We start from the raw sequence: 20309 nt of genomic DNA on the forward strand, positions 1-20309 counted from the left end.
AACCTGCTCAAAAAATTATAATACAATAACCTGCACATTACAACTCAAACCTTTACTCATCATTAAAATTTACATCACGTCATCTATAAAAAAAAAGTCCACGTGTTCCATAATTAATGGATGACCATGTCCAATAGGCAGAATCCAGTGTTTTAATGGACTTTCCTTGACTTATTACAGGTTTTTCAAAGCCCCAGTAAACAAGGAGGATCTGGATAATTTTAGACGAGACATAGATGGTATGTACAGGCAAATTAATACCCAGATGGGTATTTGTATTTTAGATGCCATTGGCCGCGAGAAAGCCCCTCTCTCCAGAGGATATCCGGATCATGCAGGTGAATATATGATTGAAATAATTTGTTTATTTTAAATTCGTTCTTCCCACAAACATGCATCTGATGATTAATGCCGTTGAAACAGTTGGAATAGAGGAGTCGGTAAAAGAAATTATCGATCTTTTGGAATTGGCAAGTGACAAAAAAGCCATTGCAATTATAGTGCATGGATTCGGCGGAATAGGTAAGACCACCCTTGCAGATGCCGTCTTTTCGTTCGCTGACATTAAAGGATGTAAATATTCTAAAGTTCAACTCTTCGAAAATATCGATTCAACGCCAAAGATAGTTAAGTTGCAGAGATTGATCTTAGAAGATTTGATGGAACAAGGAGAGAAGGTTCCAGTTATTAGAAGTTGGCAGGATGGACAGCGAGAAGTGGGCAGGATGTTAGAGAAAGTGCCCGCGTTTATCTACATAGATAATGTTTTGGGGCAAGAGGAGCTTGGGCAGCTTTTGCCCAAGGATATGGAAAAGGCCAAGAAGGTGAGGCTGCTTCTCACTGCACGTGATAGAGATGTGCGCAGAGGGTTAAAAGTGGAAACAATACCCTATGCTACGAAAGGCCTTCATCACACAGAAGCTATGCAGCTTTTGGGGAGAGAAATCTATGCTGGAACGGATGACAAAGACAACCAACTAAAATCTACCCAATTGAATCAGATTGTACAGTCATATGGCGGAATTCCAAAACTTTTGGAACTGGTAGGAGGATTCATACGAGGAGAAGAGGATAAGCAAAAAGCTTACAGAATATTGATGAAAGAGAAAGAAAAATGGGACACTGAAATTGGGAAAATAGACTCCTACCTATTTGCATACGACTATCTCCCTGAGATATCCAGAGATCCATTTCTGGACATTTGCTCCTTTTTTAAAGGATGGGACTGGGACACAGTGGCAGATATTGTGGGAGAGATTGAATTGAAAATGCTGGAAAATAGATCACTTGTCAGCAGAGGCACAAATGGGGTTGTTGTTGTACACGATGTCATTTTGTCAATCGGTCTAAAAAAGACAGAGGGAGTGAGATTCACATTCACCAGTGGAAAGAAAGTTGAGGAGCTGCTAAATAAGAAGGTATCAAATCATGAAATTAATTTTGTTCCATAATATGTCTCTATCATTATGATAACTACTCAATTCTGTTTAATAATATCATGCAGAAAATTCCAGAGATCAAAGGTATATGGCTGAGCGAAAATAATAAAGATCTATTAGATATATCAGCATCAAAATTGGAGTTGTTGTGCAGTTCGATAAGAGTTCTTGCATTGGGGAACTTGATAAAATTAGAGGGCAAATGTAGTCAAACATTTAAAGAGTTGGTTTTTCTACAAGCTGCAGTTCCCCATCTTCCCTTTGATGTGTCCCAGTCAAAGGGATTGAAATATTTGAAGTATGAACCAAGGGATTTGAATTTTCTCGAGGCAAGTCTCTTTTAAATATTTAGTCCAATATCTCTTTCCTCAATTTTCTTCAAAAAATGAATTCGTGTGTGAGATAGTTTTATTATTTTTAATGGTTCAATTTGATTATGTTTGTCACAAATAATTTGCAGATTCCGTCGAGTGTTAGGTACATGGAGTTTGATGGAAGGTCACATTCTCATGCCTTCGAAATCTCTTCCGGAGATCTTCAGCATCTCGGGAATTTGCGGATACTTAGATTGACCCACTTTGTAGCGTTGAAAAAATTGCCGGAAGACCTGGGTGATCTAGTACGTGGTTTGCAAGAACTCACACTTTCAAATTGCACATCTATACAGGAGTTACCAGCCTCAATTTCAAAGCTCCAATCTTTAAGAGTAATCAGAATGGAGTACTGTTCGAGTATAATGCAATTGCCTGAAGATTTTGGATCATTGATTTCTCTGCAAAAACTCAATTTGCAGGGTTGCGAGAATCTACAAGTGCTTCCTAGTAATTTTGAGAAACTCACAGCATTGAAATTATTGGATCTATCCTATTGCGAAAGGTTACTAGATCTCCCTCATGGTTTAGGAAACTTAACATCACTTGCTGAATTAGATTTGGAGGAATGCAGCCAATTAAGAAGTATTCCAGAAAGCATTGGAGAGCTGAAGTCGTTGGCCTCCTCACTGGATATGTCAGGCTGTTCAAGCTTAAAAGAACTACCTAATGGGTTCTGCAACCTCTCCTTTATCAGGGATCTTTCATTGAAGCAGTGTAGCAATTTAAAGAAGCTTCCAGACAGATTTGGAGAATTAGTAAATTTAAGGGACCTGGATTTAAGGGGGTGCAAAAACCTTGAAGATTTGTGTAATGACTTCCACTGCCTCGACTCCTTGGAAGTTTTAGACTTGAGTGGGTGCCACAGTTTGAAAGCACTCCCTGATTGTTTTCAGTGTCTTGCCTCATTGCGACGATTATATCTAGAAGATTGCGTCTCGTTGGAAGGGAAAGAGATGGACAAGGTGGTGAAGATAAAAACATTACAGTTGGTAAACATCGCAGCAAAGCGAAATGTTGGTGAAGAGATGGGGAGAAATTGAAAGAGAAGGAAATCCATTAACAGTGTTGACAGGACAGGTTAACATAACATCCATCCATCCATATTGATATACCGATCGTGTTATTGCATGTATTTTATGTGAACTTTTAAAATGAATATAGATTTTGTATCGTTTTTACGTTGTACTGATTTCAGATTTCTGTTCAGGATTTGTCAGAGGACCGGAAGGCGACTCTAGAAAAGGAGTTGTTAACAGAATTCGACAGCCTTCTCAGTAATGGAGAAGGAGAGCCATTCCATCTGTCTCACCATCTTTCTGCAGACTCCCTCTTTCTTGTCATCTTTGATTTCCATGACGATTTTGATTACGATTTCCCGTGGCCTTTATTTGAAGAAACGATAGATGAAATACAAACAAAATTTGAAATAATTTATATGGGCAACAATTTTAATGAGTTGCCAATGAAAGTCAAGGGTAAAATTGTGGGCCATAGGAAGGGGGACGATCGCACTGTTGCTGTGTTCGGGAAAGTGCTCTCTGTGTTATATGTTGCAGATCTACGGCGAGGAGTATCTCGAGATGATCTGAACGCTTATTTTGAGATGAGAACGAAGATGGCGGGAGACGAGAAGGATTATCGTCCTTGCTGGAAACCTTTGACAGGCCGTGAAGTGGAGGAATTTTTGTTGGGTGAGTGTAGAAGTTACGAGAGGTTGAAGGAACTTGAAGCAAGAAGTGGAGAGAGTAATATAGAGTTGTTAAGAGAATTGTTTCCGACTGGAAAGGGGGAAAGCGCTCACATCTTTCGAAAGAAGGTATTAAGTTCTGACTTTTGTTATATATATATTTTTTTAAAACAGAATTTTCGCGTCATATTATTGACTCTCTCTACTTTATTTTGTTGACATTGATAATTGTAGGGCGCTTCAAATGAAAACTCCAAACCTTGTAGCTGCGGAGTGGAAGAATTGAAAGGAAAAAGGATTTTGTTAGACATCAGGCCTCTTGACATCTGTTATGATATTCGTTTGGGGTCTTTGATGGAACTGTATAACACAAAGAAAGAGGCATTGAATTTAGAAGTTATATCAATTCCACTTGTGCACCCAAATACAAATATAAAATTGGAGATGTTTGAGCAGTTCTCAGGAGATGCTCCGTGGTTGGTCCTTCAAAATCCATGGATGTTAAGCAGAGCAGTGAAGTATTTCCTCATTAAAGGGAGTCTACCGGACCAAGGATGGGAATTATGGGAAGAGGAGTATGCAATAATGTACATGAGTATAATCACGGTAATAGAACCAAATGGGAAAGTCTTTACAGCTGATAAACCTGTACTGCCTTTGCTAGATAGGTGGGGGCCAAAGGCTTATCCCTTTACCGTGGACAGAATTAAAGAATTAGAGGAGGAAGAGTGGTCTCAAATGGAGACTACGTCTGCTTTAGAGCTTCTTTTCTACAATCAAGAAAGCGTATGGCATAAGGTGAGTAGTCCATCATTGTTTGTTTAAATTTTGATAGATTAAAGGTTGTCTTGTTATATAATTTTTTTGTGGGGGAGGGGATGATAAATTAAAGATTAGTATTTAATTTATATTTGTTTTTTTAATATTATTATTAAAAATAATAAGTTAAAAAAATTTAAATAGATGATTTATTATTGTTTTAAGATTAATTTTTTTTCCTTATTTTGAAAGGTAAAAGAGGTATTGCTTCAACAAAAAATGATATGCTTATTTGGTGGAGATGGCTCTGAAAAAGGGATATCTATGAAGGAGTTTACATTTTTTTTAAGGAATGTGTTAATAGAGTTTATTGATGACATTCATATAATTTATATCACTGGATTTGACTTCAAAGAGACAAAAACATCAAACCTCACCGATGCCACTTATGTTCAACATTGTCCACTGCAAAATCCTGAAATGCTAAAAGTTGAGATGGAGGAGATGCCTTTGTTAAATTTATTGGAACATGAGGCTATAAGATTTTGGACACACTTTCATTCTTTAAAAGAAGAAGTGTCTAAAAGAGATGACAATGCCAAGCTGAAAAGAATCTTTAACTCTATTGATTATTACATTCCATGGATGATATTAATAGATAAAGATGGGGAAATAATTATAGAAAATGGGCAAGATATGATTTCCCTATATTCAGAGAGTATGGAAGAGAAAGCCAAGAGATTGATGCAAGTCTTAATCAAGGGCTCCAAGGAGGAAAAAGAACAAGCATTGTTTGAGTTAGATGATGATGATGATGATGATGTCCGCTGAGACCAAACTTTGGTCTATCGGACCTAAAGAAACAAATTATTTATTTTTATTTAAGATTTTATTCCTATGCTCAAAAAGCTTGGAGAGAAGCCTCCCGAGCTCACTATAATTTTGACATTGTAAAAGGCTAGGAAGGTCAGTATTGTGAACAAAGATGATGTATTTAATGCTATGTATTATAAATGAGCTACATTTTATTTATTATTTTCAATATGTTTTCTCATTTTTTCACTATAATAACATTCTTTCTTATCATTAATTTTTATTGTTAATTCAAGGATGTGTTGTGGCGAGTTAAAAGTATAAGAGAATCATAATCAAACACATTATTTCTTTGAAATAAGACATAAATCTATTCAAGCAAACCAAATACCCATTAATCCCAAACTAGTTTTAAACTATGGAAAAAAGAATAAAATTTTTTAAATTATGCATTGATTTCCATATTTTTAACTAGTTGTATCAGAATGACAATTAGCCTTTTCCCAACATGGATAACCTAAAGAGTTACATGTTTTAAGATCTTATATATTCCAATGTATTATCCAAGAAAAATTAACTATTGGTTTCTCATGAAAGATGTACAGAATGAACTTCACTACTCCTTAGGGTGCCTTTGCTTATATCACATCCTACGCCAACATATGTTTTATGTATCTATAGTTTTTTTATACACAAACTACTGTCATAAGTTAATATGAGGCTATGGCCACATCTCCCAACGAGTAGTTCTCCTTTTAATAAAAGGGGTAAAGATTCAATGGACTAGACCATATTATACCACCATTGAAACCTTGAAGCAAAAACCTATGAAAGGGCATATTTTAATCTATCCGGCATGAAGCATGATATTTCTTATCTAGATAAATAAATCTAATACTGCTATTGGAATATATTAACAAAATTGCATCCTAATAATATTGATAATCTTATGTTAATAGGAAGCTAAATGCAATTTAAAGGAATTATAAAACAATTCAAAAGGAAGTATGTGTCATTTAGAAAGTTTTCCATTTCCTCTTGGAACCCAAAATTTCAATGTTGTGTTGATCACTAAGAATTGAACTATATTTCCAATAAGGCTTTCTTATTAGGGCACTTAAGCAATTGATTTTTTTTAATAAGAACATGAGTTCACTATTATTATCAAACTAAGATAAAGGCATGTCTTTATGAATCACATCTCTACCATCACCCTAGGCTAGACAAAAGACTTTCAAGATGTTTTTGTTGATACATAATTGTTCAAAATTCACCCAAAAAATGGCCTAAATTGTCTCAAAGATGTTTATTAGTTCTTAACTAATCAAATTTGATTAGAAGAGTATTCTATAAAGGGGACATTATCACAATTTTTTTTTATTCTTATAAATCATCATTACAAAAGTGATACATAAGTTTGATAATAGAATATGAATAAGATTTATTTTTCCCTATGAATATTAAAAAATTTATGAATAACATTACACCCTACGAATATGAACCCTTAGATTAATAAACCCAAGGGATTATAAACCCAAGGAAATAATATTAAACCCAAGGGATCAATAATATAAACTCAAGGTATATAAACCCTAAGATAAACATTATAAACCCTAAAGCAATCATGGTTGATGATGATTGATTTTCATATTGAGACAATATTTGTCACAATGCAACGTTGGAACATGGTTGCTTTTCATATTGAAAAAATCCTTGTCACATTGTGACGTTGGACTATGGTTGGCCATGATTATAAACCCAATGGATTTATATTAAACCCAAAGATTAATATTATAAATCCTATGAAAAATGTTATACCCTAGGAATATGAACCCTTAGATTAATAAACCCAAGGGATTAATATTATAAACCCAAGGGAATAATAAACCCAGGGAAATAATAAACAGTTGATTTTCATATTGACATAATCTTTGTCACAATGCGACGTTGGACTATGGTTGACCATGATTGATTTTCATATTGAGACAACATTTGGCACAATGCGACGTTGGAAATTGGTTGACCATGGTTGATTTTCATATTGAGACAATATTTGTCACAATGTGATGTTGGGCCATGGTTGACCATGGATGACCATGGTTGTCATAATGTAACGTTGGACCAAGGGATTGATATTATAAACCCAAGGGATTAATTCTAAAATCCCAAGGTATTATAAACCCAAGGAAAATGGACCCATAGATTAATAAAACCAACAGATTAATATTATAAACCCAAGGGAATAATAAACCCAAGGGATTAATATTATAGCCGTAGGTATATAAACCCTAAAATAAACATCATTGACCATGTTTTACCATGGTTGATTTTCATATATGCTATATTATAAACTTAATATTATAAACCATGATGTCAAAGCCAATATTAAAAGTCGTAATTATAAAACCTATAGTATAAAACCTAATATTAAGTATTAATATATTAATTATTTATTAAGAAAATATTGTATTAATAAATATTAATATATTATTATATATTAATAAATATTAAACCCAAAGGATTTATAGTATAAACCTTAAGGAGTAATATTATAAATGGAAGGGAATAATATTAAACCCAATGGATAATTATTATAGTCCCTTCATATTAATATTATAAAACCAAGGGAATAATATTAAACCCTATGAACATGAACCCTAAAATAAACATGGTTGGCCCTGGTTGACCATGTTTAATTTTCATATTGAGACAATCCCTGTCCCAATGTGACGTTCGACCATGGCTGACCATGATTTATTTTAAAATCGAGAGAATCTTTGTCACAATGTGACATTGGACCATGGTTGACCATGGTTGATTCTAATATTGAGACAATATTTGTCACAATGTGACATTTGACCATGGTTGGCTATGAGTGGTTGAGATTATAAACCTAAGTGAATAATATTATACCCTAGGAATATGAACTCTTAGATTAATAAACCCAAGGGATTGATATTATAAACCCAAGGGAATTGTGAGGACCCAACCATAGGGCCTTTAACTATTGATATAATCATTCAATTAAATTTCCCAAATTTTGAGAACAATCAAATAAATTTCACAAAATTTTAGAACAAGGAAAATTTCAGGTTTATAAAACATCATAAGCATGAACATATATTATTTTAATTCTACAACATGCATAACTTTTAACAATTTACATAAATAAAGTGACTAAATGAAGAATACTTGATTCGATGACTTTGTTGGGATGCTCTTGACTCTGTTAGGATTCTCATGTTGGGCTACTTAATCAAATTTACCTCCTAGCCAACTAGGAATGATTTCCTAGCCCAGAGAATGTCCATAGGTTCCCTAGCCCTCTGAGTCCAAGTCCAACCAGTTGTAGTGTGTCCAAGTTAAAACCACCACTCTCCAAATAGATCCAAGTTTAAGTTCTCTCATTTTTCTCTTTATTCTCTTCCTTCTCCTTCTTTACCTTCCTCCTCCAAATAAAATCCTCCAATGCCAAAATAAAGAACAAAGATCCCCCTTCTCCTCTCATCCTCCTTCTCTTTCTCTCATCCACTTGAACCAAATACCATTAATGCCATGAATACCCCCCATCCTTTTATTTAATGACCTTGACTTTCCTTTCCATATATTATCCCAAAATAAATTTGAGGAGACACCTTGAGAATTGAAATACAAATATTTAATTGAGAAATAAATTGGAGAAGACCATATCCTATCCAAAAGTAACATTGAGAAGACACCTTAAGAATTGAAATATGAGTATTTAATTTAGAAATAAATTGGAGAAAACCATATCTTATCCAAAAGTAAATTTGAGAAGACACATTGGGAATTGATTAATAATTGAATAATAATAAATAATAATAAATCATATTAGTAAAATAAAGTTATAGATTCACAAGTGTAGGTATTACTTAATAATTGAACCTAGAGGCACATTCTACAGCCCAATATGACCCTGATGTGTAAGTATGTCACGTCCTAAAAAAATAATAAAAATATTTTTTACTAATGTCGGCCAAAACATTAACTTGAACATTAAATTATATATAACTTTTTAATCTTATTAATGGACTAAGATTAATTATTAAAATATAACTATGTATTATTATATATAATTTGAATGGATAATAAATTATCTCATGCATTTAATAGTTCTTTTATCATATACGTGAATTTCAATGGATCATAAATTTACCTTTAACAAAAAAATTTACCACATTAAAATTGTAAATTAGGTAAAATATTAAACATATTTACTCAGATTTACTAAAGCTAATAACATCTCTTAAATCAAAGGAAAAAGGTTAATTCAACAAAAAGAATCGAAAATCCTGCTCCAAAACCTTTTAATATTTTTTTTGATTAAATATTTGTAAAATGAATCTTTGGAGGGAAAAACCATATCCTATGGATATATTAAAGTCTTTAAAGACATAAATATTTCCACATCAAAGTTCTAATATTTGAAATTATTAATTTGATGTAGTTTTATTATAATTTTTGTTATCATGCCATAAAAAACATTATTAAATCTAATATTAATATTATTAAATTTAATAACTTTGGATTAATACAATATTAAATTTAATATGATATTCAATTTGTTATATTATAATATATATTAATATATCATGATATATATTAACTCTAGATGTATTTATGTAGGGAAGAACAAAGACATAAAGTGATAGAGGTGGAGAGATAGAGGGAGTGACAAGGGAGATATGGAGATAAAATGAAGGTGAAAGACATAGAGAGAGAAGAGTGGAGAGAGAGAGGGGGGGTGACAAGGGAAAGATGTAGAGAGAGTGTGTATGTTTTGGGGTGAGATAGAGAGACAAAGAAGGAGATATGGAAGGAAGGGGGAAGAGAAGGAGAGAGAAGGAGAGAGGGAGGGAGATAGTGACAAGGTTGGAGGGTGAAGAGAGAGAGAGAGGCAGAGGGAGGTGAGAGAGAAAGGGAGAGAGATGAAGGAAGAGAGAAGGAGACAGGGAGGGAGAGAGAGATGGAGTTGGAGGGAAAGAGAGAGGGATGTAAGAAGAAATACCTAGAGAGAGAAATGTGGAGAGAGAGAGAGAGGGAGTGATAAGGGAGATAGAGAGAGAGAGAGGAGAGCAGGAGGGAAGAGAGAGAGATGAGGGGGAGAGAGAGTGAAGGGAAGAGAGAGGGAGAGGAAGAGGGAGGGAGAGATATATAGATATGGAGAAAGCATGTGTATGTTTTGGGGGTGACATAGAGAGACAAAGGAGAGATAGAGGAGATAGAGATATATATGGGAGGTGAAGAGAGGGAAGAAGAGAGAGATAGAGAGAGGGAGGGAGAGATAGATAGATATGGAGAGAGTGTGTGTGTATGTTTGGGGGTGAGATAGAGAGACAAAGAAGGGGAGATGGAGGGATATATAGATATATATGGAGGGGGGAGAGAGGGAATAATATTTATTGTACTATATGTATTGATTTCAGTGTAGATGACAATTTATAATCCTATTTGATTGTTTGCACTAGATGCATTGATTTAAGTTTAGATGTTGATTTCTAATTATATTTGATTGCCTGCACTAGATGCATTGATTTCAGTTTAGATGTTGATTTCTAATCCTATTTGATTGCTTTCTCTAGATGCATTTATTTCAGTGTAGATGGTGATTTCTAATCTATTTGATTGCTTGTGCTAGATGCATTTATTTTAGTGTAGATGTTGATTTCTAATTATATTTGATTGCTTGCACTAGATGTATTGATTTCAATGTAGATGTTGGTTTCTGATCTTATTTGATTACTTGCATTATATGTATTGATTTCAATGTAGATGTTTTCTAATCCTATTTGATTTCTTGCATTAGATGGATTATATGTTGTTAATCTTGAGACTATAAATTATTAAAAATATTTTTCAAGATTAGATGGATGGGGGGAGAGGGAAGAAGATTTCTTGCACTAGATGCATTGATTTCAGTGTAAATGTTGATTTCTAATCCTATCTGATTTCTTGCACTATATGCATTGATTTCAGTGTAAATGTTGATTTCTAATCCTATCTGATTTCTTGCACTATATGCATTGATTTCAGTGTAGATGTTGGTTTCTAATTATATTTGATTGCTTTCACTAGATGCATTGATTTCAGTGTAGACGTGGATTTCTAATCCTATTTCATTGCTTGAACTAGATGCATGGATTTAAGTGTAGATGTGGATTTCTAATCCTATTTGACTGCTTGCACTAGATGCATGGATTTCAATGTAGATGTGGATTTCTAATTCTATTTGATTTCTTGCACTAGATGCATTGATTTCAGTGTAGATGTTGATTTCTAATCTCATTTGATTTCTTTCATTAGATGCATTGATTTCAGTGTAGATTTTGTTTTCTAATCCTATTTGATTGTTTGCATTATATGCATTAGATGTTGTTAAGATTGAGGTTGTAGATTATTAAAAAAAATATTTTTCAAGATATATTTAGTAATACGTAGAGGGACACTATTAAGAAATAATTAGCTGTCAAAAGTTGTGATACCTAGAATTAAAATGAAAAAGACATGCATAATAAATCCTCCTGCAAAGTGCAAATTAATCCTTGACAAGATCGTCTCCCTTCTTCATCACCAACTAATTACTAATAGACAATTACGTATATTCAAAATATATTCAAAATTACTAATAGAGTAATTGCATACAACAATGTATTCAAAATATTTATAAGAGGAAAATGTATATTTATAAACATCAAAACAAATCAAAATATTCTTGAAGGAGTTGTGATAATTGTTTGGAGAAACAAATAATGTAATTTTTTATAAATTTGGCCACCCATTAAAAAAAATCAAAAATACATTATTTCTTGACTTTGCAAAATAAACTATAGATAAAAAAAAATCATCAAAATATCCTTGAAGGAAATAAATTATTTCAATCATAAACAAAGAAAAAAATTATTTCAAGAGTAATCTTGATGTAGTAAATTATTAAAACTACCCTTCAAGATATATTTTGTAATTTTTGGAGGAACACTGTTAGAATTAATTAGTTGTCAAAAGTTGTGATACCTAAAATTAAATGAAATAGATGTGCAATATTAATCCTCTTGCAAACTATTGACAAGATTGTCTCCCTTCTTCATCACCAACTAGTTACTAATAAACAATTACATACACATATAAGATTATAATACAACAACTGTAAAATTCACAAACATTACCATCCAAATCCAAACACAAAGACACAAACCACTCAAAGTATCCAAACACAGACGTACACACATACCAAAATAAAGAAGAGAATGATATGGTCATTCCAAGAAAAGAAAACATATTGTGAACTTTTAATTTTATCTTAGGAATATACATAATAATGATAATCTAAAAATGTGACATTGTTGCCCTCAACTGGAACCAGCTTAGATCCATCTAAAATCGTATCTATCATGCATCGAGAGGGATCAAATCCCTCGAGGTTGTTGGGTAGCAGAGGCCCCGCGTTACGGTTTTGGGGCTCAAATCCCACAATTTTGGGTAATAGTATGGTAAAGGCTCCGCAAGGTGCGCGGAGCACGAATTGTAATGAGTCAAGTCAAAGGGTTGTCTACCCGAAAATAATGTAAGAAAATAGAAAGTGAGTCAGCCTGCCCATGGTCCACAGACCATGGGAATGTATAAATAGAGCAAGGCTCTAAGGTTAGAAGTCAGTTTTTGTTTTGGATCTTAGTGTTATGGGTTTGTGAAGGCAATATTCTCTCTGTGTCTGTAAGTACGAGTCAAGGGTGTTGGTAGATAGATAGAGGCTCTATAGCTGTGTGTGCAAAGGCTTGGTAGAGTCTGCAGCTATGTGTGTGGACCCCTACAGCTAAGTGCGTAGGGCGGATCTGGTTGTACTCAAGAGAAGATAAATAAAGATAAGAATTCGTGAATCATTGTGTGCTTTATCGCGAATCTATCTGTTGCTTATATTCTGAATTTATGCATGTTTATAATTGCGCGCACTGGTGGTTACTGTTAAATGTTTGCTTAAAGACCTTGAGGAGTAGATTAGATCTATAATAAACTCGTTAATAACAAAGCACATAGGCGTGGATCTACGCGGAAGCCTGATAGCAGTGCAAAGTAGCGTGAGGGCACAGAACAGTTCACGACCCCATCCAGACCACATCAAGACATCCCAAGGGTGCGGAAACCTGGTTCCACCACCCTCCCGTACTACCTCAGGTGAGACTTCAGTCCGCGCTCCGCAGATTGTTGCTGAAAGGGCTGGTAGTGCAGGATTTGTTCGGCTAAAACACTTATAAACCTGGGTCAGGCCCCAATAAGCCAACAAATGGTTCCTTTTTCGGGACCGGGATCTGCCTAAGGGATGTCTGATGTCGGAACACTGGAACCCTACAAAGAAAGAACTTGAAGATTGGTTGGATCAGAAGCTTCACGAGTTCATGGTACAGGAAAACAGAAATCCGCGAATATCTGAGGAAAGGTGGCTGGATTGCTACATATACACAGAGATCCACGAGATCTTCTTCGCGTCCTTCTCGACAGAACTGTATGAGTGGATCGTGAGGCTAGCTGGTAGTTAGGGAAGGTGCAGACTAGATCAACCCATCGCATGGACTCTAGAGTTGGTGCGTAGGCTGGAAGCATTTGAAGATAAAATCGCATGGGCAGTAGATCACTAGTTGGATCGAATAATAGGAGTGTTTATCACCGAATTCGCAATAGACACAACTGTGAGTTACAGTAAAGCAGAAAGGTGCTTTCTCCAAGGACCGCGGGGTAAGTACATTAAATTGTTGAATACTTGGATTAAAATGATGTTATGTGAAAAACGAGTTATGCACATCCATTGATGTCTGGGGTAACGAGGAGTGAAAGAGGCTACCGAGGGACCGAAGGATTAGAAAACAACCCTCTAATTTCACTTTCACGAGAAAGCGAGGAGGAGCTCGCAGGGTTCTCTCCAAGAAGCGCAGTTCGATTGATAAAGCAGTGCATTCCACTAATACCACCGCCATCCACGCCATCACCTACTTCACCTACATCAAAACCATCTTCACCTACCCCACCTCTGCCACTACCGAGGGTTGGAATGGCAAGTGCAATTAAGTTTCCTGTATTTAGAGGCGTAGGAAATGAGGAACCAGATCAGTTCTGGTTTGTGGTAAAGGCTGTATGGGAAGCCCAAGGTGTTACAGATGATAACATCAAAAGGGCCACTCTGGTAAGTGCGCTACAGGATTGCCCGTTGACGTGGTATATAAAGTACTCCAGCAATCACCTGAATGCAGGAATAACAGTGATCCAGGATGCATTGAACAAAGAATTTATCTGGCCAAAATCAGAGACGCAGTTGATCATCGGGTTCAAGGAGATCGTGATGCTACCTGGTGAAACCCCGTGGGATCTGGATCAGAGATATAAGAGTACAATCTGCGAGGCTAACATGACGCTGACAGATGCATAGCACTACGCGTGGTTTGTGGCGTCTTTGACACCACATCTGAGGACGACGTTGTCACAACAAAAGATCTCAACCCAAGCTGAAGCATTAGAGACAACGATGAGGTTGCATGAAACTCCAATACAGGATCCGGGGTTGGGAGTTCAGCAAATCCATGCGCAACTACAAAACCTATGCTTGGAGATGCAAAGTTTGAAGCAAGATAGGGTGCCCCAACTGGAGGCATGTGAAGAAGTGTGGTGTATCAAATGCAAAGGCCAAGGTCACGACAAGGATCACTGCCCCGTATTCGCAAACTATCTGGCGGGAGGAGGGCCGATGCCATTAAGACTGGAGGTACAAGCAGGGCCAAGTGCGGTGCCCACACTCTAGTGCGTGATTTGTCAAGTAGGAGGAAAGCACACAACAAACAACTGTCACCTGTTGCAAAAGTATACCTAGACCCCGCAACAGCTGTATTGCAACTTTTGTAGATCAGTGGGTCACGACGAGTGAACTTGTCGAAGCTACGAGCTAATGATGGAGAGGACCCCAGCCTACCGAATGTAGACTGAGACGCAGGGTTTCGACCCAACCGCGGGGCCACACAGTGGATTCAAAGGACGCGAACAAGGAAGGGGAGGAATGGGACCTAGACGAGGGCACAGACAACTGATTTGTTATAATTATGGAGGGCCGGGGCACTACGCTCAAGATTGTACTAACTTGACGAGAGTATCGTGTCCATACTGTGAGAAGTTTGACCATGAAATGGTAGATTTCCCGACGTTGATTGCCCAAATGCATGAAAAGGGGGTACTACAGCCTACTCCAACTCAAAATATCCAAATAATGAGGTCTGAACCACGCGAAGAGGATCCTAGCATAAACATGGTACTGAGGAGCGGTGCAACTACAGGGGGAGAGGTGAGGAAATAGCCCGGAGAAGATGTGAAGGGTCGCGATGCTCCTAAAAAGGAACCTGACTTTGGGAAGGAACATGTGAAGGGGACATCTAAGGAAGCTCAGAAGAGCTTCATGGAAGTCTCTACTCCAGGTAGTAGGGATCCAATTGAGCCGGGAATGGATCCCTCTATGCTTACTACCTTTTTAGAGACATGTATGAAGCTGCTACGCGATAATAAGGTAGTTAAAGGACTACAAGAGTTGATCACTAGGTGCGCAGGATCAGGGGAGCCACGCATAATCCGGAAAATGGGAAAACATGCTCTATGCATTGGGCGGGAAATGTGAATGACAACACAAATCGGTGAGTATGAGATGGATCAGGTCATCCTGGATTTTGGGTCAGATGCGAATGTATTGCCTAAGCAAACGTGGGAATGCATGGGTAGGCCCGCCCTACAGTGGTCTCTTATTCAACTACGGATGGCCAACCAGCAAAAGATCTTACCGATGGGAAGATTGCAAGGGGTGACAGTAGACATTGAAGGTGTAAGTACACAGACAGACTTTGAGGTAATAGAAATTGTTGATGATAGTAATCCATACCCTGCAGTGCTAGGAATAGATTGGGCCATCGACATGAATGGGGTCATCAACTTAAAAAGACGAAAGATGACATTCGAGAAAAGTCACTCCATGTTATCGTTCCACTGGACCTAGCCGAAGGAGTGCACTACACCGAACCGGTCCACGACGAGGACAGCGACGATGAACTAGTCTGCATCTACCAGATAACAGCGCAAGACCAAGATTGGGTGAATCCCACAACGGACGACAAAGTCTCATGGGAGCACGATAGTTCCTACACATCGAATTCAGATGAGGAGATAAAACGGTGGCAGAAATGATTGCACAAAGTCACAATGCTCAATTATAACATGATGATTAGATCACTGCGACGCATGACAACCGAGGTAAGAAAGTGATCAGTGGACGATGGCACAACAAATGAGGAGGACTTTGCCAACCACTGTGGAACTTCACTCATAGAGCGAAAGCAGCAGGGTGCACCGAAGGGAGTGCTACGTGCGATAATCACACCAGTGTGGTGTGCACCTAGGAAGATGAGGAGGAATGGGCGCAAAGGTTGAAGGTGGATGCATGTACGGGTTGGAGGATCTCTGCGGTGACCGCAGCCAAGGCAGCCATGACGAAGCGGTTCAGGCACCCGCCTACTACGGAGGGTACGGATGTATGCTGTACAACCATCGCCCCAATAGAATTTGCACGTGAGAGGGGTTCGCTGGGCCAATAAGACCATAAACAAAACAGGGTGTGCGAAGATAACTCTACCCGCGGTCAGACGCGATGAAACCAGGAAAGTGAAGAAAATTTCCATGACCACTGCCCCTGCAGTTCGAACTGAACGAGAGGACCTGAACAAAGGGATCCGGCAGTTGCAGGAATCCATTCGGCACGACAGCTTGAGACTTTGCAAACTTGAGGAAGAAGGAGCAAGGCTAAGGAGGAAAAGTGCGAGGCTGGACAAAGAAATTGCCAAAATAAAAATCGGAGTTGCACAAACAGGCTGCGCAAATGTGAGAATAATGGGATCGGACCTGGTCAACCCTCCTACTATACGAGAACGAGCTATCACCTTGCTATCATGGTTGTGCCCGCACCCTACTGAACGAAGGAGCACAGAACGCGACGCGCTACTTGACTCAAAGGTACGTGAGGGGTGCCCATAGCCTGGGCTAGTAGGGAAGAGGAAGTCTCGCACGAGGGGTGTGACCACCTGACTATATGTAGGAGGCATAGTCTCAATGCTCCACACAGTTGGAAGATGGCGCGAGACTATAAAGAAGTTTGTAGGAAGGGTGCGTGATTCGGATGTGGCACGCAGGGCCAGTAGGAAGCATAGAATGTGTTCGCGTACTAGGGATTGCGCTGCCACATGGGAAGGATGGAAGGTGACTGTTGCAGATACTGTTCATGACAAGATGTCCCATTTAAGACACTGAGGAGCAGGCGACGGGCCATTAAGACACAGGGCTGAATGGATTTGCCTCCAAAATCACATTAATGATTCACGAATGGAGGGAACGGTTGAATTTAAATTCAAAGATGCATATAAAGCACAGATGGCTTGTCCCCAAATAACCCTTAGCACCTTGCATATTACGTCATGCTGTTATCAAGCAAACATGAACAAGATGGATGAGGCACACTTGAGAGAAAGTCCGTGGTTTAAAGCATTGCCGAAGGATATGCAGGAGACCCTAATTAAGATGTCAGCCATAACCAAGGAGGCGACGCAAAACCCTCTGCCACAGGATGGGAGTATAGCTGAGATCCCTAAATCACCTTGGATGCCGCGGACCAAGAAGAACCTACAGATAGCAGGACCAGTCCGGATGTCTCCATGAAATCCGTGATTTGACAAATTGTCAATGGAGGAAAAAGGAAAAACCGTTACTATTGAGAGCAATGAAGAGGAAGAGGATCCTCCGACCTTTGTCGAAGAAATAGAACCAGAAGAAGAGATGGAAGAAGATATCCAGCCAGTACGGGCTCCAGCAAAGTGGCCTAAGTATGTTCCTCCAAGGAAAGGGAGGGCCAAGGTACCTAAAGATTTGGATGTCGTTGAAAACATACTCATTACCCCGGCTCTCCCTAAAGGGGTTATGTTCAAAGGAACGGAGATCGGCCACATCCCTACTATGAAATTTGAAGATTGGGACCTTCTGGATACTGAGAAGTTTCTCCATTTGGAAACCAGTGAACTGATGGAGAAAAGCACGAAGGGGGTTGTTACGCCACTACAACCGCAGGAATGGCTGCGAAAGGTGGAGGAGGATGTGCTGCTCTGCCTCCTATCAATTCCACATTTTCATCGGCCCCCCTTTACAATATTGGTCATCAGGAAACTACTATGTCTGGTATATGATGGGTACTTATGGATAGACAAACCCATCCCCATCATGGTGGAGCTCATTCATAAGATCTCTCAGCTTCCCTATGAAGGAAGGGACCCCGCGGAAATAGTTGGTATGAGTGGCGAATTGATGATGACGGAAGCCTTGAGAAAGAAATACAAATTGGAGAAAAAACAGAGAGGTTATACTATTGATAGTATTCAGGATAAAGCGGTTCGCATTGCTACGCAATTGCTGGCAGGAAAAGTGATGAGGAAATGCCGAGGCAACGAGGTCCTAGCAGTAGTCATCGTGTTAGCTGAGCAATGCGCAGAAGGGGAATGCTTCAATTGGGTGCAATTCCTCTGTGACAAATTCCTGACCAACTGCAGGGAGGCCCAGGAGGAGGGTAAGACCTTCCACTATGCATGGTTGCTTTTATCCATCCTATTGGTTACAAGTGAATTACCCGAGGATAGTCAGTTTCCTTCCCTGGACCAGGATTGGCCAGAGGCCGCAAGATACACGTCACTCTAGGCGACGAGGGATGCCGCAAGAATCTGAGAAGTCAAGATTTTCTGTATACTGATGGACGCGAGCATATGACAGTGTATCAACCAACAACCCCGTCTATCTACCGAGGTATATGACAGTGTGAAGAACGTAGCCGAGTTTAAGGTGGATATGCACCATGTATACATTCGGGCATGCAAGGATCCAGAGAAGACATGGACCACACTTCCCTTCATTGCCATCGACAAGGCTATTTTTGTGGTGTTGGATACTTGGCCACCAGAGTGGCATGGACCAGATGCGGTGGGACGCGATGAGATCACCATTCAAAAACAGAATGCTGAGGCCAAGTGCTTATCACAACAAAAGAGAAACGAACAGGACACTGCGGAAGTACGGGCGTCCCGAGAGGCAGCGCAGGCTTCCACATGCAAGGCGACAACAGGAGGGGCTGCTATGACAGAGGTTGAAAGCGGCCTGAAGGTAACCACAGAGCTGGAAATGGATACAGGGATGGAAGGAGGAGTGCCATCCACCACCTGTTCCCCCTTAAAACGACCACATGTGACAGAACGATCGAAGGCATGGAAGAAGACCAAGGCATCCAAGTTGGAGGGGGAACTTATCACATTAACCGAAGGTGACCTATATGACATAGGGGATATAGTTCGCGAAGTCACTTGGGAAATGCTCGACGAGGCCATGACAGAGCAAAAGACTGTGTTGGGGGCGCTCAGCGCGCAGCTGCAGGAACTCGGAGCACGGACCCTATAGCCGGGAATAGTCGCTACCCATGGAGCTACGGGTATGTCAGCAACTGAGCAGCTGTTGTAGGCCAAAATGGCTAATGCTATCACACTCCCAGTAGGAGCATTAACAACAGACAATGCGGCGGACAGAGATGTCGTAGGCCGGCTTACGGGGCTTGGATTAAATTTGGCTGCCCTCCCCCACGAGAGCTTATACTAGCTTCAGGACGGCGTAACAAAGTAGTTTTGCGCTAGGGAAGGATGTACGGTGTAGGTAATCAGTGATTAGTGAATTAACATTGAGCAGTTAAGCCTACAATGCGATGATGCGGTTGCACAAAATCGGCAGTTGGAGAAAATTGTCAGGGAAGCGTGTTGCCATGCCCTTGAGCTAGAGATTGTAGCAGATTTACCTATCAGCATGTTATAGACATTTTTGTGCCTAACAGCATGGAGCATGAAATGTCAATAATATGAGGGATCCAAAGTCCCTAAACATGTTGTTCTTACCCTTAGAGGAACAAGGTCAGCAAACCACAGCACTGAAAATCAGTTCTCCACCTGAAAACACTCAAAAACAGGCTATTTCTGGATCATGTCAGCTGCTCCACTGAGCATCTGCGCTGAATGTCAACTGCTCCACTCTGTACCTGCGCTGAATGTCAAAACTAATGAAGGCTACCTGCGCTGGGCGAGATTGGCCAAGTGGCACAGTCATTCTGCAAGGTGTCAATTGCCCAGG

At 38.8% G+C, this 20309-nt stretch overlaps 2 protein-coding genes across 2 annotated transcripts in view; both read left to right on the forward strand.

Moving 5' to 3' along the window:
• LOC149199305 (uncharacterized) overlaps window positions 1–1793 on the forward strand; it is a 94260-nt gene extending 92467 nt beyond the window's left edge. Inside the window, exons 4-6 of the mRNA XM_089402375.1 lie at window positions 181–338; window positions 424–1418; window positions 1505–1793. Coding sequence (XP_089258501.1) covers window positions 181–338; window positions 424–1418; window positions 1505–1783 — 1432 coding nt within the window. The 3' untranslated portion in view covers window positions 1784–1793. The remainder of the gene's footprint in view (window positions 1–180; window positions 339–423; window positions 1419–1504) is intronic.
• A 961-nt stretch (window positions 1794–2754) lies between these two features.
• On the forward strand, window positions 2755–5267 carry LOC149199307 (uncharacterized). Its single transcript, XM_089402376.1, has 4 exons — window positions 2755–2890; window positions 3021–3629; window positions 3735–4298; window positions 4512–5267. The coding sequence occupies exons 1-4, from the start codon at window positions 2825–2827 to the stop codon at window positions 5088–5090; spliced, it is 1818 nt and encodes a 605-aa protein (XP_089258502.1). The 5' UTR covers window positions 2755–2824; the 3' UTR covers window positions 5091–5267.
• Window positions 5268–20309: the final 15042 nt, after the last annotated feature.

Source organism: Pinus tabuliformis, chromosome 2_1 (assembly GCF_031772625.1).
Source record: "Pinus tabuliformis cultivar Carrire ecotype Pingquan chromosome 2_1, CPIR1, whole genome shotgun sequence".
Classification (NCBI taxonomy): Eukaryota; Viridiplantae; Streptophyta; class Pinopsida; order Pinales; family Pinaceae; genus Pinus; species Pinus tabuliformis.